The following is a 26,961-nucleotide window of genomic DNA, read 5'->3' as shown; positions in this document are numbered from 1 at the left end:
TCAACCCGACAAGGTCCCACAAGTTCATCTTTGATACCAGCCCATACCAGTCCCCCACCTCCACCTTGCTGGCGTCTGAGTCGGAGTGGAGCTCTCTGCCCTTTACTGATCCAGCCTCTGGCCCATCAATCTGACCCATCAAGAATCACTCAGTCTTGTCATTTTATCTTATGTTTCTTGTTCAAAGGTGGTTTTTCAGCCTTCCATACTTTGGCCATGTCCCTGAGTATCGCACACCTTATGCTTTTTGTTACTCCAGTAATGTTGCAGCTCTGATATATGGCAAAACTGGTGGCAAATGGCATCTTCACGCTTGATTTTCCTCAATTCATGGGCAGTTATTTGCGCCTTTTTAGCCCAACACACTTCTTGAGACCCTGTTGGCTATTTGCCATGAAACGCTTGATTGTTCGGTCATCACGCTTCAAAAGTTTGGCAATTTCAAGACTGCTGAATCCCTCTGCAAGACATATCACAGTTTTGGACTTTTTTGAGCCCGTCAAATCTCTCTTCTGACCCATTCTGATGCCAAAGGAAAGGAAGTTGCCTAATAATTAAGCACACCATAGTTTTCAGGAAGGACATTATTCTCGTCTGATTTTCCCGTAGAAACACTAGTTCCTTTTGGGTTGGGGACGGGGTACCAGCGGGGTCCATGGCCTGACTGTTCTGTGAGATTGGTAGAACTCCTAAAGTGAACTTGCAGAACCGCGACAATGAACTTCCCAAGGGTGAGCTGGCCTAGTGGACCACCCCCCATACAGGGAGCGTCCGGGGCAGGTCCAGGGGAGACTACTGCCATGGAAGCTGATATCCGAGGGCAGGAGGTAGGAGACACAAGCAAAAGGTAGACTAGGAAACAGGTAGCGGAGACTGGAGACCACAGGGAGGGCTGCCAAGGATCCGACAGGGGAGAACTGAGGAGGAACACTCAGGAGGGACTGGAGACACGGGACAAGCAAGGAGCAGGCTGGGACGGACGTCACTAGGAGAGAACACAGAGAGATCACAGGGTAGGGTGGCACAGGATACAAGGCCGGGGCGCAATACAGGACAGACAGGCAGGTAGACAGAAGAGCGCAGGGAGGCGTGGGGCCTGGATCAAGCGTGAAATGCAATTGACAGGCACAGAGCAGGAGGAGAGGCTACCTGAAATAGGGTGCGTGCTACAGGACTTCCGAGTCAGGGTCCTCCCGGGTCATAGAGTGGAGGAATGGAGTGGCAGCAGGCTGGAATACGAGGTGCACATCCGACGAGACCCAGTAGTCGGCGGTGAAACAGGAAGTGAGGAGATCGGGAGGTGCGCGCTCACTCCGGGAGTGCGTTGGGACAGGTAAGTATGCCAGGAACCGGGGAGGGTGCGGCGGCAGACGTGACATCGTCCTTGTGACCAGGGCACCTAGGAAGTCCAGTTCCAACACAGAGGCCTTCAGTCCATGGTCTCACCATGTGCTTCCAGGAATCCAGTCCACTCCAGGACATTCCAACACACAGGCCATGCACTCTGAACCATGTGACCAAACCCTGGTCATGCTATGTACTGTAGCTGTAACCATTCCCATAGATGGGTGGTGTGTGTGTGGTTAGTCAGTCCCGCCCAGCTCTCCAGCTAACCCTGCAAGCCTCCCTTTACAAACTATATAAATACTTGTGGGACTACAGGTCCCAGAACAACATTACTGGCTTACAGTGCAGACTTCCTCTGCGACACATACCAGCCATTTACAATCCTGCCGGACTTTGTCTCATCACCACAGTTATGTTACACTCAGTTCGATTTCTGTACCTTTGCGGGGTCCCCGTCGGGACTCCCGCTCTGTGCTGGCTCCACGCTGTCAGGATGCAGCCTCTGCCAGTCCCTCCTCTCCTGCTTCCTGGCGCGCTGCCAGCAGGTTCTCAGGCAGAGTGCTTAGGTCAGGCGCGCGCCCACTCCCGGTCTCTTAAAGAGAGAGCGCGCATATTTTAAAAAGATGCTTCTGGCCAATGGCGTGTTGTTCATTGCTATTTCTAGCTCCTCCACCATAGGGAGAGCGCGGGAGTAACAAGTATCCACTGTTTTTTCTTCCGGTTCCTGTCAGCATGTGCTTCTGTTTCTGAAGTTCTCTGCCAGTGCTTTGCTTACACTCTCTGTCTCCACAGATCATCAGCTACCAGTTACCTGGCTATCTTGGACAACGTTCGCTCTGTCTACGTCAAATCCATCTCATCCCGCCAATCTGCCATCTTCATCTCCAGACAACGCCAGTACCACTGGAATCTGCTTCTACTCGTCCACCCAGTATCACCTGGTTAGCTCCACGTCTCCCACTAACCCTGTTTGTCCATTTGTCCCGCTGGGACAGCTGCCATGAGTTTGAGGTCTAACTGGAGGTAGCACCCGTGTCCCCCAGGCATTCCATTCTGACCCTGTTCGAGGGGACTTACAACGGGTGTCTGGGGCTCACGTAGTCACGCCCCCTTCGGAGCCCCCCGGACCGTGGTCCTGAGGTTCCACGTTAAATCCTAATAAAAACGAATGTGAGCTTCAACTTTTGTGCCTCCATTTCCATTCGTTACAGATTGCTCTGGCCATGGAACACGCTGGATCCCAGACTTTGCCGGCCGTGGAGCTATGTCAAGAAGTTAACCGTCTGAAGAGTCAACAGGACAAGATCATGACCTTTCTGCACGTGTCTGCTCGCATGGATACCCTGGCTTCTTCGACTGCACCTGTCTCTGCTACTGGTTTCCAGGTATGAAGCTGTTCTGCACGCAAAAGGTCCTCCCCCGGCGGCTCCCACCTGCTTCTGTGGCGATCCCGTTCAGTGTCGGGGGTTCATTAACCAGTGCACACTGCACTTTGAACTCCTGGGGCATATGTTTTCTTCTGATTGGGCCAAGGTGGGTTTCATCATGTCCCATCTTGATGGAGAGGCTCTTGCCTGGTTGAATCCGCTGTGGGAGAGAATGGATCCTGTGGTTACTAATTTCCAGTCTTTTCTAGAGGCATTTCGCAGGACCTTTGATGAACCCGGTCGTGCTACGTCGACAGCTTCAGCTCTTCTTCGACTACGACAGGAGGATCTTACAGTAGCTCAGTATGCAGTGCAGTTTCGTACCCTATCATCTGAATTATCCTAGAACAACGAAGCCTTAGTGGCAACCTTCTAGCAGGGTTTTTCAGGAAGAATTAAGGATGAGATGGCGGGATGGGACATTCCTACAATTCTGGATGACCTGATTTCCTTGGCAGTTCGGATTGATCTACGGTTTCAAGTACGATCCAAGGAGACCAAACGTGAAAAGGGGTCCTACCATCAGGTTTCTAATACTCCTAAATCATCGACCTCCTCGACTTCGTCTTACTCACCTATGGCTATGGAGGTAGATTGAGTAAGCTTCGAGAACCGCCGCCAGGAGGCACGCCGCCAGGAGGGGAGCTGTTTCTACTGTGGCAGTTCTAAGCATGATATCCACTCTTGTCCAAAGAAGTCAGAAACTCCAGTGCCTAGGCTCTGTAGGAGAGGCTACCCTAGGTAAGGATCATCTCTCTTCTTCACTACAAATTACTGTCTTCGTGGTCTTCGGAAGGGTAAAATTTTCTAAATTCTGTCACCTGGATTACGGAGCCGCCAGAAAACTCATTCAGCAGGCACTAGTGGATCATCATCAGATACCAGTCCAGCGCCTTCCGGAACCGTTGCAGGTGAAATCCGTGGATGGCAAACCTCTGTCCGAGTTCGTTTGGTTCCAGACTGAGCCTTTGGAACTCTGGGTAGGTTCAATGCATTCTGAAAGAATCCGCTTTTATGTGTTGCCAGATTCGTCTCACCCCTTGCTTCTTGGTCTACCTTGGTTTCGGATTCATGAACCAGTCTTAAATTGGAAGACGGGAGAGGTTCTGCACTGGGGAGACTCCTGCTTGGATCGGTGTATCATTCCCATCCGTCCTGTCCTTCCTCCAGTCCAGGTCACTGCCCTGCCGGGTCTACTATCTTCTTACTGGTCCTTCGCTGATGTCTTTGGGATAAAGGAGGTGGAGAAATTACCTCCGCACAGGTCGTATGATTGCCCCATCGATCTGCTTCCCGGAACATCTCCTCCTCGAGGGTGAATTTATCCTCTTTCTCAAGCAGAGACTCACTCCATGTCTGAATATATTCAGGAGAACCTGGCCAGGGGATTTTTCCGGAAGTCATCCTCGCCAGCCAGAGCAGGATTCTTCTTCGTTAAGAAAAAAGATGGTTCCCTACGGCCCTGTATTGATTACAGGGGCCTGAATCCGATTACGGTAAAGAACAGGTTGCCACTAATTTCTGAGTTGTTTGACCGTCTTAGGGGTTCTAAAATCTTAAACACACTGGACCTCAGGGGGGCCTACAACCTGATACCCATTCATGAAGGAGACGAGTGGAAAACCGCCTTTCACACCCGGGATGGACACTACGAATACCTGGTAATGCCACTCGGCCTAAGCAATGCACCTGCAGTTTTTCAGGAATTTGTAAATTATATTTTCAGAGATCTGCTCTATTCGTGTGTTGTCTTTTATCTGGACAGCATTTTGATCTTCTCTACAGATTTAGCCTCTCATCGGAGACAAGTACGTCTGGTCTTACAAAGACTCAGGGAGAACAGACTTTATGCTAAATTTGAAAAGTGTCTCTTTGAACAAGCCTCTCGGCCATTTCTTGGATACATAGTCTCGTCCACAGGTTTAAAGATACTTTTTCTGAATCTATCCTCTATCCTAAAATGGCCTTGTCCATCAGGCTTGAAAGCCATACAACACTTCCTGGGGTTTGCCAACTATTACCGTTCGTTTATTCCACACTTTTCCACCCGAGTGGCACCCATCACTGTTGTGAATTCTGCTTTTGGGCTCCCTCCGGTGGTTGTAGGTGGTAATGCAGTTGTCCCTGGGCTGCAGTTCTGGTCAGGTGTATCTGCTGATTGCAATTCTGACTGGGGTATTTAGGTTTGCAGGATTCATTAGTCCTTGCCAGTTATGGTTTTTGGGAGGTGTTGGACCTCTGTCTGGCTTCTCCTGCTTAGCTGCCAATTCAGCAAAGATAAGTGTCTGTTTCTTTTTCCATGGCACACATGCTGTGTGCTGGATTTTTGATTGTATTTCTGCTCTGTGTGTAGAATTTTCTGGAGTTGCAGATATACGTTCCACGTCTTTAGTTAGATGGAGGAATTTTTTGTATAATCTGCTGTGGATATTTTTGGAAGGGTTTTAATACTGACCGCACAGTATTCTGTCCTATCCTTTCCTATTTTAGCTAGAGTGGCCTCTTTTGCTAAATCCTGTTTTATGCCTGTGTGTGTCTTTCCTCTCCTACTCACAGTCAATATTTGTGGGGGGCTGCCTATCCTTTGGGGTTCTGCTCTGAGGCAAGGTAGTATTCCTATTTCCATCTATAGGGGTATTTAGCCCTCTGGCTGTGACGAGGTGTCTAGGGTTTGTTAGGAACACCCAACGGGTACTTCTAGTTGCGGTGTTAGATCAGGATTTGCGGTCAGTACAGTTACCACCTACTCCAGTGAAAGTTATTCATGCGGCTCCAAGGTCACCGGATCATAACAGTACAACTGGCCAACAATGAGTTAAATGCATCTCAGAAGAAGGGAAGAAAGCAGGGACCAGCTGCTTCGAAAGCATCACCAAACCGCGCGCCTTACGGCGCGCGAATTTTTGCCTGTAGGACAGTATTGCAAGAGAGCTTGGCTGAGTAGATTACACAAGAAGGAAAACACACAGCAAGTCAGCAGGATCTAGGAGCAACATGGCAGATGTGACAACCTACATGGTGAGCTGCAGCATGTGCTACATGTTCACAGATCGACCAGAAGAAGAATCCAATTTCACCTGTCAGAAGTGTAGACTAGTGGCCCTTTTAGAAGAAAAGGTGCGGGGTCTGGAAGAAAGAATAGCAACTTTGAAACTCATCAAAGAGAATGAAGACTTTCTAGACAGAACAGAAGCATCTCTACTGGTCACAGAAGGTGCAAAAAGTGTCAGAGAACCTCCAAAAGCAGATGAGTGGAAGCATGTGACCAAAAGAAGCAAGAAGACCATGGAGAAATCACCAACCACACAACTGAAGAACCGATATCAAATCTTTGTAGAGGATGAAGATGGCACACCTAAGAATGAAGCAATACCAGCAAGCAAAAAAGAAAAGGGCACACAGCAACAAGTGACAGCAAAAAGTACAGCCAAGAAGCAACGAAGAGTGGTGGTGGTGGGAGACTCACTACTGAGAGGCACCGAAGCAGCCATCTGCAGACCGGACATAACTGCAAGAGAAGTATGCTGCCTTCCAGGTGCGATGATCAAGGATGTGACCGATAGGATACCAAAGCTCTTCAGCTCCAAGGACGTCCACCCATTTCTTCTGATACATGTTGGCACCAATGACACGGCAAGGAAGGACCTACCGACAATCTGCAAGGACTTTGAAGAGTTGGGGAAGAAAGTAAAGGAACTGGATGCACAGGTAGTTTTTTCTTCTATCCTTCCAGTAGACGGGCATGGCACCAGGAGATGGAACAGGATCCTTGATGCAAACAACTGGCTAAGACGATGGTGCAGACAACAAGGATTTGGATTCCTGGACCACGGTGTGAATTACTGGTATGATGGACTCCTCGCCAGAGACGGACTACACCTCAACAAACCTGGGAAACACACATTCGCCAGAAGACTCGCTACACTCATCAGGAGGGCGTTAAACTAGAAGAAGAGGGGACGGGAAGAAAAACATTAGACTCGAACAAAGACGACCCAGGAAAACATACTCAGAAGGGAGGTAAGAACATTTCTAAAACAATCCACAGTGAGGAGATTGGAACAAAACAAAATCCTCTAAACTGCATGCTCGCAAACGCCAGAAGCCTGACAAACAAGATGGAAGAACTAGAAGCAGAAATATCTACAGGTAACTTTGACATAGTGGGAATAACCGAGACATGGTTAGATGAAAGCTATGACTGGGCAGTTAACTTACAGGGTTACAGTCTGTTTAGAAAGGATCGTAAAAATCGGAGAGGAGGAGGGGTTTGTCTCTATGTAAAGTCTTGTCTAAAGTCCACTTTAAGGGAGGATATTAGCGAAGGGAATGAGGATGTCGAGTCCATATGGGTTGAAATTCATGGAGGGAAAAATGGTAACAAAATTCTCATTGGGGTCTGTTACAAACCCCCAAATATAACAGAAAGCATGGAAAGTCTACTTCTAAAGCAGATAGATGAAACTGCAACCCATAATGAGGTCCTGGTTATGGGGGACTTTAACTACCCGGATATTAACTGGGAAACAGAAACCTGTGAAACCCATAAAGGCAACAGGTTTCTGCTAATAACCAAGAAAAATTATCTTTCACAATTGGTGCAGAATCCAACCAGAGGAGCAGCACTTTTAGACCTAATACTATCTAATAGACCTGACAGAATAACAAATCTGCAGGTGGTTGGGCATTTAGGAAATAGCGACCACAATATTGTGCAGTTTCACCTGTCTTTCACTAGGGGGACTTGTCAGGGAGTCACAAAAACACTGAACTTTAGGAAGGCAAAGTTTGAACAGCTTAGAGATGCCCTTAATCTGGTAGACTGGGACAATATCCTCAGAAATGAGAATACAGATAATAAATGGGAAATGTTTAAGAACATCCTAAATAGGCAGTGTAAGCGGTTTATACCTTGTGGGAATAAAAGGACTAGAAATAGGAAAAACCCAATGTGGCTAAACAAAGAAGTAAGACAGGCAATTAACAGTAAAAAGAAAGCATTTGCACTACTAAAGCAGGATGGCACCATTGAAGCTCTAAAAAACTATAGGGAGAAAAATACTTTATCTAAAAAACTAATTAAAGCTGCCAAAAAGGAAACAGAGAAGCACATTGCTAAGGAGAGTAAAACTAATCCCAAACTGTTCTTCAACTATATCAATAGTAAAAGAATAAAAACTGAAAATGTAGGCCCCTTAAAAAATAGTGAGGAAAGAATGGTTGTAGATGACGAGGAAAAAGCTAACATATTAAACACCTTCTTCTCCACGGTATTCACGGTGGAAAATGAAATGCTAGGTGAAATCCCAAGAAACAATGAAAACCCTATATTAAGGGTCACCAATCTAACCCAAGAAGAGGTGCGAAACCGGCTAAATAAGATTAAAATAGATAAATCTCCGGGTCCGGATGGCATACACCCACGAGTACTAAGAGAACTAAGTAATGTAATAGATAAACCATTATTTCTTATTTTTAGTGACTCTATAGCGACAGGGTCTGTTCCGCAGGACTGGCGCATAGCAAATGTGGTGCCAATATTCAAAAAGGGCTCTAAAAGTGAACCTGGAAATTATAGGCCAGTAAGTCTAACCTCTATTGTTGGTAAAATATTTGAAGGGTTTCTGAGGGATGTTATTCTGGATTATCTCAATGAGAATAACTGTTTAACTCCATATCAGCATGGGTTTATGAGAAATCGCTCCTGTCAAACCAATCTAATCAGTTTTTATGAAGAGGTAAGCTATAGACTGGACCACGGTGAGTCATTGGACGTGGTATATCTCGATTTTTCCAAAGCGTTTGATACCGTGCCGCACAAGAGGTTGGTACACAAAATGAGAATGCTTGGTCTGGGGGAAAATGTGTGTAAATGGGTTAGTAACTGGCTTAGTGATAGAAAGCAGAGGGTGGTTATAAATGGTATAGTCTCTAACTGGGTCGCTGTGACCAGTGGGGTACCGCAGGGGTCAGTATTGGGACCTGTTCTCTTCAACATATTCATTAATGATCTGGTAGAAGGTTTACACAGTAAAATATCGATATTTGCAGATGATACAAAACTATGTAAAGCAGTTAATACAAGAGAAGATAGTATTCTGCTACAGATGGATCTGGATAAGTTGGAAACTTGGGCTGAAAGGTGGCAGATGAGGTTTAACAATGATAAATGTAAGGTTATACACATGGGAAGAGGGAATCAATATCACCATTACACACTGAACGGGAAACCACTGGGTAAATCTGACAGGGAGAAGGACTTGGGGATCCTAGTTAATGATAAACTTACCTGGAGCAGCCAGTGCCAGGCAGCAGCTGCCAAGGCAAACAGGATCATGGGGTGCATTAAAAGAGGTCTGGATACACATGATGAGAGCATTATACTGCCTCTGTACAAATCCCTAGTTAGACCGCACATGGAGTACTGTGTCCAGTTTTGGGCACCGGTGCTCAGGATGGATATAATGGAACTAGAGAGAGTACAAAGGAGGGCAACAAAATTAATAAAGGGGATGGGAGAACTACAATACCCAGATAGATTAGCGAAATTAGGATTATTTAGTCTAGAAAAAAGACGACTGAGGGGCGATCTAATAACCATGTATAAGTATATAAGGGGACAATACAAATATCTCGCTGAGGATCTGTTTATACCAAGGAAGGTGACGGGCACAAGGGGGCATTCTTTGCGTCTGGAGGAGAGAAGGTTTTTCCACCAACATAGAAGAGGATTCTTTACTGTTAGGGCAGTGAGAATCTGGAATTGCTTGCCTGAGGAGGTGGTGATGGCAAACTCAGTCGAGGGGTTCAAGAGAGGCCTGGATGTCTTCCTGGAGCAGAACAATATTGTATCATACAATTATTAGGTTCTGTAGAAGGACGTAGATCTGGGTATTTATTATGATGGAATATAGGCTGAACTGGATGGACAAATGTCTTTTTTCGGCCTTACTACTAACTATGTTATGTGTTGAGCCATTTTTTTTTTCTGCAGTCTGCTTTGTCTTCTCTTCCCTCTTTTTTCTCTGGGTGGCTGAGGAGTCTTGTGCTAGCATGGATGTTCAGGAATTAGCTTCTCGTGTAGACCAGCTTGCTGCTAGGGTACAGGGTATTTCTGATTATATTGTTCAGACTCCTGTTTTAGAACCAAAGATTCCTACTCCTGATTTGTTTTTTGGTGACAGGTCCAAATATTTGAGTTTTAAAAACAACTGTAAACTGTTTTTTGCTCTGAGACCTCGATCCTCCGGTGATTCCATTCAGCAGGTTAAAATCGTCATCTCCCTGCTGCGTGGCGATCTGCAGGATTGGGCGTTTTCCCTGGAATCTGGAAATCCGGCTTTGCTTAATGTAGACTCCTTTTTTCAGGCTTTAGGATTATTATATGATGAACCTAATTCTGTGGATCAAGCTGAGAAGACCTTGTTGGCCCTGTCTCAGGGTCAAGAGGCGGCAGAATTGTATTGTCAGAAATTCAGAAAATGGTCTGTGTTGACTAAATGGAATGATGATGCTTTGGCGGCAATTTTCAGAAAGGGTCTTTCTGAATCCGTTAAAGATGTTATGGTGGGGTTTCCCACGCCTTCCGGTCTGAGTGATTCTATGTCTCTGGCCATTCAGATTGACCGGCGCTTGCGGGAGCGCAGAACTGTGCACGCTGTGGCGTTGTCCTCAAAGCAGATTCCTGAGCCAATGCAGTGTGATAGGATTCTGTCTAGAACGGAACGACAAGGATTCAGACGTCAGAATGGGTTGTGTTATTATTGTGGCGATGCTTCTCATGTCATTTCAGTCTGCCCTAAGCGGACAAAGAGGATCGCTAGTTCATTTACCATCAGTACTGTACAACCTAAATTTCTGTTATCTGTGTCCTTGATCTGCTCATTGTCATCATTTTCTGTCATGGCGTTTGTGGATTCAGGCGCCGCCTTGAACTTAATGGACTTTGAGTTTGCCAGGCGTTGTGGTTTTCCCTTGCAGCCTTTGCAGAACCCTATTCCTTTAAGGGGTATTGATGCTACACCCTTGGCTAAAAATAAGCCCCAGTTTTGGACACAGGTGACCATGCACATGGCGCCAGCCCATCAGGAAGATTGTCGATTTCTGGTGTTGCATAATTTGCATGATGCTATCGTGCTGGGTTTTCCGTGGTTGCAGGTACATAACCCTGTGTTGGATTGGAAGTCCATGTCTGTGACTAGCTGGGGTTGTCAGGGGGTTCATAATGATGTTCCTTTGATGTCAATCTCCTCTTCTTCCTCTTCTGAAATTCCAGAGTTTTTGTCTGATTTTCAGGATGTATTCGATGAGCCCAAGTCCAGTTTCCTTCCACCGCACAGGGACTGCGATTGTGCGATTGACTTGATTCCAGGCTGTAAGTTTCCTAAGGGTCGACTTTTCAACCTGTCTGTGCCTGAACATACCGCCATGCGGAGCTATATTAAGGAGTCTTTGGAGAAAGGGCATATTCGGCCATCTTCTTCACCGTTGGGAGCGGGATTCTTTTTTGTTGCTAAGAAGGATGGCTCCTTGAGACCCTGTATTGATTATCGCCTCTTGAATAAGATCACGGTCAAGTTTCAATACCCTTTACCTTTGCTTACCGATTTGTTTGCTAGGATTAAGGGAGCTAGTTGGTTTACGAAGATTGACCTTCGGGGGGCATATAATCTTGTTCGTATTAAGCAGGGTGATGAATGGAAAACTGCGTTTAATACGCCCGAAGGCTATTTTGAATACCTTGTGATGCCATTCGGGCTCACTAATGCTCCATCTGTTTTTCAGTCCTTCATGCATGATATCTTCCGGACTTATATTGATAAGTTCTTGATTGTATATTTGGCCGATATTTAGATTTTTTCCGATGATTGGGAGGCTCATGTGGAACAGGTCAGGATGGTATTTCAGATCCTTCGTGACAATGCCCTATTTGTGAAAGGGTCTAAGTGTCTCTTTGGGGTGCAGAAGGTTTCTTTTTTGGGCTTCATTTTTTCTCCCTCGTCTATAGAGATGGATCCGGTTAAGGTTCAGGCCATTCATGATTGGATTCAGCCCACATCCGTGAAGAGCCTTCAGAAATTTTTGGGTTTTGCAAATTTTTATCGCCGTTTCATTGCTAATTTTTCCAGCGTGGTTAAACCCTTGACCGATTTGACGAAGAAAGGCGCTGATGTGGCGAATTGGTCCTCTGCGGCTGTCTCTGCCTTTCAGGAGCTTAAACGTCGATTTACTTCTGCTCTGGTGTTGCGCCAACCGGATGTTTCTCTTCCGTTTCAGGTTGAGGTTGACGCTTCTGAGATTGGGGCAGGGGCCGTTTTTTCTCAGAGGTGCCTTCTTTTCCCGTAAGTTTTCGCCTGCTGAACGCATTTATGATGTCGGCAATCAGGAGTTGTTGGCTATGAAGTGGGCATTTGAGGATTGGCGACATTGGCTTGAGGGAGCTAAGCATCGTAATGTGGTCTTGACCGATCATAAGAATTTGATTTACCTCGAGTCTGCCAAACGGCTGAATCCTAGAGAGGCTCGATGGTCCTTGTTTTTTTCCCGTTTTGATTTTGTGGTCTCGTACCTTCCAGGTTCTAAGAACATTAAGGCTGATGCCCTCTCTAGGAGTTTTTTGCCTGATTCTCCTGAGGTCTTGGAACCGGTCGGTATTCTGAAAGAGGGGGTGGTCCTTTCTGCCATTTCCCCTGATTTACGACGGGTTCTTCAGGAATTTCAGGCTGACAGACCTGACCGCTGTCCTGTAGGGAAACTGTTTGTTCCTGACAGATGGACTAGTAGAGTGATTTCTGAGGTTCACTGTTCCGTGTTGGCTGGTCAACCTGGCATTTTTGGTACCAGAGACTTGGTTGGTAGGTCCTTTTGGTGGCCTTCTTTGTCGCGTGATGTGCGTTCTTTTGTGCAGTCCTATGGGACTTGTGCGCGGGCCAAGCCTTGTTGTTCCCGTGCTAGTGGGTTGTTTTTGCCATTGCCGGTCCCTGAGAGGCCCTGGATGCATATTTCTATGGATTTTATTTCTGATCTTCCAGTTTCCCAGAGGATGTCGGTTATCTGGTTTGTTTGTGACCGGTTCTCTAAGATGGTTCATTTGGTGCCTTTGCCTAAATTGCCTTCCTCTTCGGATTTGGTTCCGTTGTTTTTTCAGCATGTGGTTCGTTTGCATGGAATATTGTGTCCGACAGAGGTTCCCAGTTTGTTTCTAGGTTTTGGCGGGCCTTTTGTGCTAGGCTGGGCATTGATTTGTGTTTTTCTTCTGCGTTTCATCCTCAGACAAATGGTCAGACCGAGCGAACTAATCAGACTTTGGAGACTTATTTGAGATGCTTTGTGTCTGCTGATCAGGATGATTGGGTGGCTTTCTTGCCATTGGCCGAGTTTGCCCTTAATAATCGGGCTAGTTCAGCTACTTTGGTTTTGCCTTTCTTTTGTAATTTTGGTTTTCATCCTCGTTTTTCTTCTGGGCAGGTTGAGCCTTCTGACTGTCCTGGTGTGGATTCTGTGGATGACAGGTTGCAGCAGATTTGGGCTCATGTGGTGGACAATTTGGTGTTGTCTCAGGAGGAGGCTCAACGTTTTGCTAACCGTCGCCGGTGTGTTGGTTCCCGGCTTCGGGTTGGGGATCTGGTCTGATTGTCTTTCCGTCATGTTCCTATGAAGGTTTCTTCTCCTAAGTTTAAGCCTCGGTTTATTGGTCCTTACAGGATTTCTGAGATTATTAATCCGGTGTCTTTTCGACTGGCGCTTCCGGCCTCTTTTGCGATCCATAATGTCTTCCATAGATCTTTATTGCGGAAATATGTGGAGCCCGTTGTTCCCTCTGTTGATCCTCCGGCCCCTGTGTTGGTTGATGGGGAGTTGGAATATGTTGTTGAGAAGATTTTGGATACCCATTTTTCGAGGCGGAGGCTTCAGTACCTTGTCAAATGGAAGGGTTATGGTCAGGAGGATAATTCTTGGGTTTTTGCCTCTGATGTCCATGCCGCTGATTTGGTTCGTGCCTTTCATCTGGCTCGTTCTTATCGGCCTGGGGGCTCTGGTGAGGGTTCGGTGACCCCTCCTCAAGGATGGGGGGTACTGTTGTGAATTCTGCTTTTGGGCTCCCTCCGGTGGTTGTAGGTGGTAATGCAGTTGTCCCTGGGCTGCAGTCCTGGTGTATCTGCTGATTGCAATTCTGACTGGGGTATTTAGGTTTTCAGGATTCATTAGTCCTTGCCAGTTATCAATGGTTTTTGGGAGGTGTTGGACCTCTGTCTGGTTTCTCCTGCTTAGCTGCCAATTCAGCAAAGATAAGTGTCTGTTTTTTTTTCTTTGGCACACATGCTGTGTGCTGGAGTTTTGATTGTATTTCTGCTCTGTGTGTAGGATTCTCTGGAGTTGCAGATATACGTTCCGCGTCTTTAGTTAGATGGAGGAATTTTTTGTATAATCTGCTGTGGATATTTTTGGAAGGGTTTTAATACTGACCGCACAGTATTCTGTCCTATCCTTTCCTATTTTAGCTAGAGTGGCCTCTTTTGCTAAATCCTGTTTTCTGCCTGTGTGTGTCGTTCCTCTCCTACTCACAGTCAATATTTGGCTGCCTATCCTTTGGGGTTCTGCTCTGAGGCAAGGTAGTATTCCTATTTCCATCTATAGGGGTATTTAGTCCTCCGGCTGTGACGAGGTGTCTAGGGTTTGTTAGGCACCCCCCACGGCTACTTCTAGTTGCGGTGTTAGATCAGGATTTGCGGTCAGTACAATTACCACCTACTCCATTGAAAGTTATTCATGCGGCTCCAAGGTCACCGGATCATAACACATCTCAGCCTTGACCCGGAAAGGCACGGACGCCAAGGAATGGACTCCTGAGGCAGAGGAGGCTTTTCTTCCGCACCTGTTCTCCATCATCCTCATTCTGATCAAAAAATTTTTCTTGAGATAGACGCTTCTTCTATAGGTGCTGGCGCTGTTCTCACCCAGAAGTCGTCTACTGGTCGGATGGTTACTTGGGTTTTTTTTTCTCCAAGGTTTTTCCACTTCTGAAAGGAATTATTCTGTAGGAGATTGTGAATTGTTGGCAATCAAGTTAGCCCTGCAGGGGTGGCAGCATCTCCTTGAGGGAGCTGTTCATCAGGTTGTCATCTTCACTGATCATAAAATCCTCGCTTATCTCCAATTCGCTCAAAGATTGAATCCTCGCCAGGCCCGTTGGGCCTTATTTTTTGCTCGATTTAATTTTGTTCTTCATTTTCGTCCAGCTGATAAGAACGTTAAAGCTGATGCACTATCTAGAGCGTTCCTGCCTCCCGACTCTGAGGAAGAACCACAACACATCATTGAACCGTCCAGGTTTGTGTCCGTGGCTGCAGTTAATCTTGCTCGTCTTCCTCCGGGTAAGACTCTTGTATCCAATTCTGATAAGATTAGAGTTCTCCGCTGGGGTCACTCTTCAAAATTGGCCGGTCATGCTGGTCAGAAGAAGACTTTGCAACTCATTTCTTGTTACTACTGGTGGCCCACCATGGGCAAAGATGTCCTGGAATATGTTGCTGCTTGTCCTTCGTGTGCCTGCCACAAGACCGCTAAACATCTCCCCTCCGGGCAGTTATTACCCCTTTCTGTTCCTTCTGTTCCCTGGCAGCACATCGCGATGGACTTCATTACTGATCCTCCTGTTTCTTCTGGTTGTTCTGTTATCTAGGTAGTGGTGGATCGTTTCTCGAAGATGGCTCATTTTGTTCCGCTACTTGGTCTTCCATTTGCTTCTGAGCTCGCGGACCATTTTATTCAGCACATCCTCCATTTTCATGGAATTCCTCTCCACATTGTGTCTGACAGGGGTGCCCAGTTCACCTCCAAGTTCTGGAGAGCGGTTTGCAAATCTGTGCAAGTGGAGCTGGACTTCTCTTCTGCATGCCATCCTCAATCCAATGGGCAAGTAGAGAGGACCAATCAAATCCTGACGGGATTCCTGCAACATTTCGTCAATGTGCATCATGATGACTGGATCAAGTTGCTGCCTTGGGCAGAATTCTCATACAATAATCAAGTAAGTGAATCTTCCGGAAAATCTCCTTTTCAGATTGTGTTTGGACTCCAACCTGGGATTCCTCTTCCCATCTTCGGGTCTTCAGGGGTTCCTGCAGCTGACACCTTTCCTGGGGAATTCTCGAAGATATGGAGTAACACAAAAGTCGCCTTGGAGAGAGCCTCACAACGTATGAAGAAGCATGCGGACAAAAGACGTCTGGACGCTCCATAGTTAGTAAGGCCGAAAAAAGACATTTGTCCATCCAGTTCAGCCAATCTTTCGGCCTGGAGATAAGGTGTGGCTTTCCTCCAGGCATATCCAACTAAAGATGCCCTTATACAAACTGGGTCCCCGCTTCATCGGTCCATTTGTAGTCTTAAAACAAATTAACGCAGTTTCGTACAAATTGAAATTGCCTCATTCTTTACGTGTGCCTAACGCTACTTTCACACTAGCGTTGTTTGGCGTATGTTGCAATGGAGAAAAAACGTATCCTGCAAAGTTGCCTGCAGGATGCCTTTTTTCTCCATAGACTTGCATTAGCAACGCACTGAAACGTATGGCCACACGTCACATCCGTCGTGTGATGGATGCGTCGTGTTTTGGCGGACCCTCGGTACGAAAAAAGTTCCATGTAACTTTTTTTGTGCGTCGAGTCCGCCATTTTCGACCGCGCATGTGCGGCCAAAACTCCGCCCCTTCCTCCCCGGACATTACTGTACAATGGGGCAGCGGATGTGTTGAAAAACTGCATCCGCTGCCCCCGTTGTTCATTTCTTTCACAACGTGTGTCGGTACGTCGGGCCGACGCATGGCGACGGCCCCATATCGACGCTAGTGTGAAAGTAGCCTAACTCTTTTCATGTTTCCCTCCTCAAACCAATAGTTTTGAGCTCCTTCTTTAAAGACTCAAGTTCTACTCAAATCCCGTCAGTGAGGAGGATGTTTTTGAGGTAGAGAATTGTTATGACCTGGTGGTTAAGAGGCCACACTGATATGACCTGGTGGCTAATACGCAACATGGACGAGCTCTGAGAAGGTGGTATCTCTACTGACCGCAGTCCTTAATCCTAACAACACAACTAAAAATAGCCATGGGATGTTCCTGACTCTCCCTAGACACCTTTATGTAAAAAACTAATTAAAGCTGCCAAAAAGGAAACAGAGAAGCACATTGCTAAGGAGAGTAAAACTAATCCCAAACTGTTCTTCAACTATATCAATAGTAAAAGAATAAAAACTGAAAATGTAGGCCCCTTAAAAAATAGTGAGGAAAGAATGGTTGTAGATGACGAGGAAAAAGCTAACATATTAAACACCTTCTTCTCCACGGTATTCACGGTGGAAAATGAAATGCTAGGTGAAATCCCAAGAAACAATGAAAACCCTATATTAAGGGTCACCAATCTAACCCAAGAAGAGGTGCGAAACCGGCTAAATAAGATTAAAATAGATAAATCTCCGGGTCCGGATGGCATACACCCACGAGTACTAAGAGAACTAAGTAATGTAATAGATAAACCATTATTTCTTATTTTTAGTGACTCTATAGCGACAGGGTCTGTTCCGCAGGACTGGCGCATAGCAAATGTGGTGCCAATATTCAAAAAGGGCTCTAAAAGTGAACCTGGAAATTATAGGCCAGTAAGTCTAACCTCTATTGTTGGTAAAATATTTGAAGGGTTTCTGAGGGATGTTATTCTGGATTATCTCAATGAGAATAACTGTTTAACTCCATATCAGCATGGGTTTATGAGAAATCGCTCCTGTCAAACCAATCTAATCAGTTTTTATGAAGAGGTAAGCTATAGGCTGGACCACGGTGAGTCATTGGACGTGGTATATCTCGATTTTTCCAAAGCGTTTGATACCGTGCCACACAAGAGGTTGGTACACAAAATGAGAATGCTTGGTCTGGGGGAAAATGTGTGTAAATGGGTTAGTAACTGGCTTAGTGATAGAAAGCAGAGGGTGGTTATAAATGGTATAGTCTCTAACTGGGTCGCTGTGACCAGTGGGGTACCGCAGGGGTCAGTATTGGGACCTGTTCTCTTCAACATATTCATTAATGATCTGGTAGAAGGTTTACACAGTAAAATATCGATATTTGCAGATGATACAAAACTATGTAAAGCAGTTAATACAAGAGAAGATAGTATTCTGCTACAGATGGATCTGGATAAGTTGGAAACTTGGGCTGAAAGGTGGCAGATGAGGTTTAACAATGATAAATGTAAGGTTATACACATGGGAAGAAGGAATCAATGTCACCATTACACACTGAACGGGAAACCACTGGGTAAATCTGACAGGGAGAAGGACTTGGGGATCCTAGTTAATGATAAACTTACCTGGAGCAGCCAGTGCCAGGCAGCAGCTGCCAAGGCAAACAGGATCATGGGGTGCATTAAAAGAGGTCTGGATACACATGATGAGAGCATTATACTGCCTCTGTACAAATCCCTAGTTAGACCGCACATGGAGTACTGTGTCCAGTTTTGGGCACCGGTGCTCAGGAAGGATATAATGGAACTAGAGAGAGTACAAAGGAGGGCAACAAAATTAATAAAGGGGATGGGAGAACTACAATACCCAGATAGATTAGCGAAATTAGGATTATTTAGTCTAGAAAAAAGACGACTGAGGGGCGATCTAATAACCATATATAAGTATATAAGGGGACAATACAAATATCTCGCTGAGGATCTGTTTATACCAAGGAAGGTGACGGGCACAAGGGGGCATTCTTTGCGTCTGGAGGAGAGAAGGTTTTTCCACCAACATAGAAGAGGATTCTTTACTGTTAGGGCAGTGAGAATCTGGAATTGCTTGCCTGAGGAGGTGGTGATGGCGAACTCAGTCGAGGGGTTCAAGAGAGGCCTGGATGTCTTCCTGGAGCAGAACAATATTGTATCATACAATTATTAGGTTCTGTAGAAGGACGTAGATCTGGGTATTTATTATGATGGAATATAGGCTGAACTGGATGGACAAATGTCTTTTTTCGGCCTTACTAACTATGTTACTATGTTACTATGTTACCTCTTCACAGCCTAAGAAATAACTACCCCTAAAGAAGGAAATAGAAAGCTATCTTGCCTCAGAGAAACACCCAAAAGGAAAGACAGCCCCCCACAAATATTGACTGTGAATGGAGAGGGAAATGACGTACAAAGAAATGAAATCAGAATTCAGCAAAGGGAGGCCAATACTAAACTTGATAGGCAGATAGAAAAGGATACTGTGCGGTCAGTATAAAAACTACAAAATCCACGCAGAGTTTACAAAAATGAACTCCACACCGACTCACGGTGTGGAGAGGTAAATCTGCTTTCCCAGAGCTTCCAGCTAGCCTGAATAAGACATAGTGACAAGCTGGACAAAAAGAGACATGTTTGCAGAGCAATAAAGTCCAAACAAATGGACAAACAAAAACTAGCAAAAGCTTATCTTTTGCAGACAAGGACTGGCCATATGAGAAATCCAAGGAGAGAACCAAATCCAACCAAGAACATTGACAGCAGGCATGAACTAAAGCCCAGAGCAGGTTTAAATAACAAACCCAGGCAAGGCGATTAGTGAAGGCAGCTGCTACAGCTACCTAAAGGAGCAGCAGTTCCACTTGAAACCACCAGAGGGAGCCCAAGGGCAGAACTCACAAAAATACCATTAGCAACCACAGGAGGGAGCTCCAGAACGGAATTCACAACAGAGAATATCTTGGCCACTAAGAGAGTAAGGGGTAAGATCTATTATCTGGTGGATTGGAGGGGTTTTGGTCCTGAGGAGAGGTCATGGGAGCCTAAGGAGAATACCCGAGCTCCTCTTCTTCTGAAAAGATTGTACGCAGGCTTGAAAAAGAGGGGGCATAAAGAGGGGGAGACTGTTACACCCGGTTCGGATTCTGTACCTTTGCGGGGTCCCCGTCGGGACTCCCACTCTGTGCTGGCTCCACGCTGTCAGGTTGCAGCCTCTGCCTCTCCCTCCTCTCCTGATCCTGGCGCACTGCCAGCAGGTTCTCAGGCAGAGTGCTTAGGTCACGTGCGCGCTCACTTCCAGTCTCTTAAAGAGACAGCACACATTTTTTAAAAAGATGCTTCTGGCCAATGGCGTGTTGTTCATTGCTATTTCTAGCTCCTCCACCATAGGGAGGGTGCCGGAGCAACAAGTATCCACTGTTGCTTCTTCCGGTTCCTTCTGTTTCTGAAGTTCTCTACCAGTGCTCTGCTTATACTCTGTCTCCACAGATTATCAGCTACCGGTTACCGGCCTATCTTGGACAACGTTCGCTCTGTCTACGTCAGATCCATCTCGTCCCGCCAATCTGCCATCCTCATCTCCGGAGAACGCCAGTACCGCTGGAACCTGCTTCTACCCGTCCACCCGGTATCACCTGGTTAGCTGCACGTCTCCCACTAACCCTGTTTGTCCATTTGTCCCGATGGGACAGCTGCCATGAGTTTGGGGTCTAATTGGAGGTAGCACCCGTGTCCCCCAGGCATTCCATTCTGACCCTGTTCGAGGGGACTTACCACGGGTGTCTGGGGCTCACGTAGTCACGCCCCCTTCGGAGTCCCCCAGACGGTGATCCCGAGGTTTCACATTAAATCCTAATAAAAACGAATGTGAACTTCAACTTCTGTGCCTCCGTTTCCATTCGCTACAAGTTATACCCGCGACTGCCATGCATTGTTATAGCCTCAATACGCCTCCGTGCATATTCTGAAGAGTCTATGCAACGCCCCCTACCTGTAACAGGGGACGATCCGGATGTGGCAGCGCTGTGGACGCACCGTATGTTCGCTCCGGCCTATTGAGCGCATGTGACTCCTCTGTGATCCCTGCACCGTGCGTTTTCACCGCGTCCAGCACGTTCTCTGGGTGACATTTGCGGCTCAGACATGCTGCAGTCTGGAGGGACGCTCCGGTGTCGGTCTCCGTGGGCGTCTGTGGACGTGTAGTGGACATCGGATTTGTAGAAATCCCCCCACTATTCTGTAACATCTGGATGCTGCACATGCGCGCAGCGTCTGACCCGCAGCATTTACTGATGGTCTGCACACGCCCTTACAGTCTGACTCTGGGAAACATGCAGAATTCTGAATGCAGCTCTGGATGTGACTGGAGCGGGGCACTGATCACACAGGAATGGTGGAGCTGTGGGTGACAGCCGGTGGTGGGTGCTGGCGGTAACCTACCTATTCCTTTCCCGTATTTGGCGCTGTGCGTCCACCCTGTGGCCTCCGTGAACCCCAGGTGGCGGCACAGAATGTGAGCGTTCTCCATGGTGAAGTCATCGTCGCAGATTGTGCCCCATTCCTGGTTGTAGAAGACTTCGATCCGCCCCTCGTTGTGCTTTCGGGGGTACCCGGCCAGGCGAAACTTCAGGCTGCTGCTCTGTGTGGGCGAGCGGCTGGAAGGTTGTGTGGTGTGTTGTGTCCATCCAGGAACGATGGCCGAGAGTACGCAGACCACCCACAGCCCAGCGCAGAGACGTCCCATGGTATGACCTGAGGACATAAAGCACAGCCGTTACTGACCACCAGAGGGCGATCCTCCACAACACCACAAGAAAGGATGGGCAGGAGGGGGTTACACAGCCCGAGCCCTCCACAGGCAACGATACGGGCATGACACTAGACCACCAGGGACACTAACATTAGACTACACCGCCCGGGACACTAACATTATACTAGACCAACAGGGACACTAACATTATACTAGACCAACAGGGACACTAACATTATACTAGACCAACAGGGACACTAACATTATACTAGACCAACAGGGACACTAACATTATACTAGACCAACAGGGACACTAACATTATACTAGACCACCAGAGACACTAACATTAGACTAGACCACCAGAGACACTATCATTATACTAGACCACCAGAGACAATAACATTATACTAGACCACCAGAGACACTAACATTATACTAGACCACCAGAGACACTAACATTATACTAGACCACCAGGGACACTAACATTATACTAGACCAAGAGGGATGCTAACACTACACTAGACCAACAGGGACGCTAACACTACACTAGACCAACAGGCATGATAACTCTACACTAGACCACTAGGGACGCTAACTCTACACTAGACCAACAGGGACGCTAACACTACACTAGACCAAGAGGGACGCTAACACTACACTAGACCAAGAGCGACGCTAACACTACACTAGACCAAGAGGGATGCTAACAATACACTCGACCAAGAGGGACGCTAACTCTACACTAGACCAACAGGGACGCTAACTACATTAGACCACCAGGGACGCTAACACTACACTAGACCAACAGGGACGCTAACACTACACTAGACCAAGAGGGACGCTAACACTACACTAGACCAAGAGGGATGCTAACAATACACTCGACCAAGAGGGACGCTAACTACATTAGACCACCAGGGACGCTAACACTACACTAGACCAACAGGGACACTAACACTACACTAGACCAAGAGGGACACTAACACTACACTCGACCAAGAGGGACGCTAACACTACACTAGACCAACAGGGATGATAACACTACACTCGACCAAGAGGGACGCTAACTCTACACTAGACCAAGAGGGACGCTAACACTACATTCGACCAAGAGGGACGCTAACACTACACTAGACCAAGAGGGACGCTAACACTACACTAGATCAAGAGGGATAATAATACTACACAAGACCAAGAGGGACGCTAACACTACACTAGATCAAGAGGGACGCTAACACTACACTAGACCAAGAGGGACGCTAACACTACACTAGACCAAGAGGGATGCTAACTCTACACTAGACAAAGAGGGACGCTAACACTACACTAGACCAACAGGGATGCTAACACTACACTAGATCAAGAGGGACGCTAACACTACACTAGACCAACAGGGACAATAACACTACACTCGACCAAGAGGGATGCTAACTCTACACTAGACCAAGAGGGACGCTAACACTACACTAGACCAACAGGGACGCTAACACTACACTAGATCAAGAGGGACGCTAACACTACACTAGACCACCAGGGACGCTAACACCTACACTAGACCACCAGGGACGCTAACACTACACTAGATCAAGAAGGACGCTAACACTACACTAGACCACCAGGGACGCTAACACTACACTAGACCAACAGGGACGCTAACACTACACTAGATCAAGAGGGACGCTAACACTACACTAGACCAACAGGGACGCTAACACTACACTAGATCAAGAGGGACGCTAACACTACACTAGACCAACAGGGATGCTAACACTACACTAGACCAACAGGGACGCTAACTCTACACTAGACCAAGAGGGACGCTAACTCTACCCTAGACCAAGAGGGACGCTAACACTACACTAGACTGTTATGATGCGGTGGTTTAGGAGCAACATGGTACGAGCTCTGAAGGAAGTGGTATCTGTACTGACCGCAGTCCCTAAGCTCAACACAACACTAGAAGTAGCCGTGGGATGTACCTGTCACTCCCTAGACATCTCGTCACAGCCGGAGAACTAACTACCCCTAAAGATAGAAACAGGAAAGCTATCGTGCCTCAGAGAAAATCCCCAAAGGATAGATTAGCCCCCCACAAATAATGACTGTGAGTGGAGAGGGAAAAGACATACACAGAATGAAACCAGAATGAGCACAGAAGGCCAGTCTAGCTAGATAGATAGGACAGGATGGAATACTGTGCGGTCAGTATAAAACACTAGAAAAATCCACGCAGAGTTTACTAAAAACTCCACACCTGACTAAAGGTGTGGAGGGTAAATCTGCTTCCCAGAGCTTCCAGCAAGACAGAATTAATTCATACTGATAAGCTGGACAAACATAGAAAACACAGAACGGATAAGTCCACAATCTGTGGACAGAAAAGTGCAAGCAAGAACTTAGCTTAGCTGAACTGGTCAGGATAACAGGGAAATCCAAAGAGATGTGAATCCAACCAGAAACCATCTACAAGTGGCACAGGCTGAAGGAAAAGCCAGGCTTAAATAGCCGAGCAGAAACGACAATCAGGTGGAAGCAGCTGAAGACAGCTAACTCCAAGGAGCAGCCATACCACTAGAAACCACAAGAGGGAGCCCAAGAGCAGAACTCACAAAAGTGCCACTTACAACCACCGAAGGGAGCGGAATTCACAACAGTACCCCCCCTTGAGGAGGGGTCACCGAACCCTCACCAGAGCCCCCAGGCCGATCAGGACGAGCCAAGTGAAAAGCACGAACCAAATCGGTGGCATGGACATCGGAGGCAACAACCCAAGAATAATCCTCCTGGCCATAACCCTTCCACTTGACAAGATACTGAAGACTCCGCTTCGAAAAACGAGAATCCAAAATCTTCTCAACCTCATATTCCAACTCTCCCTCAACCAACACCGGGGCAGGAGGGTCAACCGAGGGAACAACAGGCACCACATATCTCCGCAACAAAGATCTATGGAAAACATTATGAATGGAAAAAGAGGCAGAAAGAGCCAAACGAAAAGACACCGGATTAATAATTTCAGAAATTTTATAAGGACCAATAAACCGAGGCTTAAATTTAGGAGAAGAAACCTTCATAGGAACATGACGAGAAGACAACCAGACCAAATCCCCCACACGAAGCCGGGGACCAACACACCGACGGCGGTTAGCAAAACGTTGAGCCCTTTCCTGAGACAACGTCAAATTGTCCACCACATGAGTCCAAATCTGCTGTAACCTGTCCACCACAGAATCAACACCAGGACAATCAGAAGGCTCAACCTGCCCAGAAGAAAAACGAGGATGAAAACCAAAATTACAAAAGAAAGGTGAAACCAAAGTAGCTGAACTAGCCCTATTATTAAGGGCAAACTCGGCCAACGGCAAGAAAGACACCCAATCATCCTGATCAGCAGACACAAAGCATCTCAAATGGGTCTCCAAGGTCTGATTAGTTCGCTCAGTTTGGCCATTAGTCTGAGGATGAAACGCCGAAGAAAAAGAAAAATCAATGCCCATCCTAGCACAAAAGGCCCGCCAAAATCTAGAGACAAACTGAGAACCTCTGTCAGACACAATATTCTCCGGAATACCATGCAAACGAACCACATGCTGAAAAAATAATGGAACCAGATCTGAGGAGGAAGGCATCTTAGGCAAAGGTACCAGATGGACCATTTTAGAGAACCGGTCACAAACAACCCAGATAACAGACATCTTCTGGGAAACAGGAAGATCCGAAATAAAATCCATGGAAATATGCATCCAGGGCCTCTCAGGGACCGGCAAAGGCAAAAGCAACCCACTAGCGCGGGAACAACAAGGCTTGGCCCGGGCGCAAGTCCCACAGGACTGCACAAAAGCACGCACATCACGCGACAAGGAAGGCCACCAAAAGGACCTAGCAACCAAATCTCTGGTACCAAAAATCCCAGGATGACCAGCCAACACTGAACAATGAACCTCAGAAATTACCTTACTTGTCCATCTATCAGGAACAAACAGCTTCCCTACTGGACAGCGGTCTGGCCTATCAGCCTGAAATTCCTGAAGCACCCGCCGCAAATCAGGGGAGATAGCAGAAAGAATCACCCCCTCCTTAAGAATGCCAACCGGCTCAAGGACTCCAGGAGAATCAGGCGAAAAACTCCTAGAGAGGGCATCAGCCTTAACATTCTTAGATCCCGGAAGATACGAGACCACAAAATCAAAGCGGGAGAAAAACAGGGACCATCGAGCCTGTTTAGGATTCAGCCGCTTGGCCGACTCGAGGTAAATCAGATTCTTATGATCGGTCAGGACCACAACACGGTGTTTAGCTCCCTCAAGCCAATGTCGCCACTCCTCAAACGCCCACTTCATAGCCAACAACTCCCGATTGCCGAAATCATAATTGCGTTCCGCAGGTGAAAACTTTCTGGAAAAAAAAGCACATGGTTTCATCAAAGAACCATCAGACTCCCTCTGAGACAAAACGGCCCCTGCCCCAATCTCAGAAGCGTCAACCTCAACCTGAAAAGGAAGAGAAACATCCGGTTGACGCAACACAGGGGCAGAAGTAAATCGGCGCTTAAGCTCCTGAAAGGCGTCAACAGCCTCAGAGGACCAATTCGTCACATCAGCGCCTTTCTTCGTCAAATCAGTAAGGGGCTTAACCACACTGGAAAAGTTGGCAATGAAACGGCGATAGAAATTAGCAAAGCCCGAAAATTTTTGAAGACCCTTCACAGATGTGGGTTGGATCCAGTCATGAATAGCCTGGACCTTAACAGGATCCATTTCTATAGACGAGGGAGAAAAAATAAAACCCAAAAAAGAGACCTTCTGAACTCCGAATAGGCACTTAGACCCCTTCACAAATAAAGCATTATCATGAAGGATCTGGAATACCATCCTGACCTGCTTCACATGAGACTCCCAATCATCGGAAAAAATCAAAATATCATCCAAATATACGACCATGAATTTATCAAGATAATTGCGGAAAATATCATGCATGAAAGACTGGAACACAGATGGAGCATTAGAGAGCCCAAATGGCATCACAAGGTATTCAAAATGGCCTTCGGGCGTATTAAATGCAGTTTTCCATTCGTCACCCTGTTTAATACGAACAAGATTATATGCCCCTCGGAGGTCAATCTTAGTAAACCAACTAGCCCCCTTAATCTGAGCAAACAAATCGGTAAGCAAAGGCAAGGGGTATTGGAATTTGACCGTGATCTTATTAAGCAGACGATAATCAATACAGGGTCTCAAGGAGCCATCCTTCTTAGCAACAAAAAAGAAACCCGCTCCCAATGGTGACGAAGAGGGCCGAATATGCCCCTTCTCCAAAGATTCCTTAACATAACTCCGCATGGCGGCATGCTCTGGCACAGATTGAAAAGTCGACCCTTAGGGAACTTACAACCAGGAATCAAGTTAATAGCACAATCACAGTCCCTATGTGGAGGAAGGGAACTGGACTTGGGCTCATCAAATACATCCTGGAAATCCGACAAAAACTCAGGGACCTCAGAAGAGGGGGAAGAGGAAATTGACATCAAAGGAACGTCACTATGTACTCCTTGACAACCCCAACTAGTCACCGACATAGTTTTCCAATCCAGCACCGGATTATGTTCCTGTAACCATGGAAATCCCAGTACAACAACATCATGCAGGTTATGCAACACCAGAAAACG

The 26,961-nt window shown here is 46.7% G+C and overlaps 1 protein-coding gene across 7 annotated transcripts in view; it reads right to left on the bottom strand.

Moving 5' to 3' along the window:
• The window catches only part of LOXL3 (lysyl oxidase like 3), a 211,583-nt gene that overhangs the window by 113,709 nt on the left and 70,913 nt on the right, over positions 1–26,961 (bottom strand). For all 7 annotated transcript variants that reach the window (XM_069744978.1, XM_069744980.1, XM_069744981.1 and 4 more), the window contains exon 2: positions 20,985–21,296. In XM_069744978.1, coding sequence (XP_069601079.1) covers positions 20,985–21,288 — 304 coding nt within the window. In that variant the 5' untranslated portion in view covers positions 21,289–21,296. The remainder of the gene's footprint in view (positions 1–20,984; positions 21,297–26,961) is intronic.

The sequence above is a fragment of the Ranitomeya imitator genome, chromosome 1, assembly GCF_032444005.1.
Source record: "Ranitomeya imitator isolate aRanImi1 chromosome 1, aRanImi1.pri, whole genome shotgun sequence".
NCBI lineage: Eukaryota > Metazoa > Chordata > Amphibia > Anura > Dendrobatidae > Ranitomeya > Ranitomeya imitator.
This window is presented reverse-complemented; position numbering and strand designations above follow the sequence as displayed.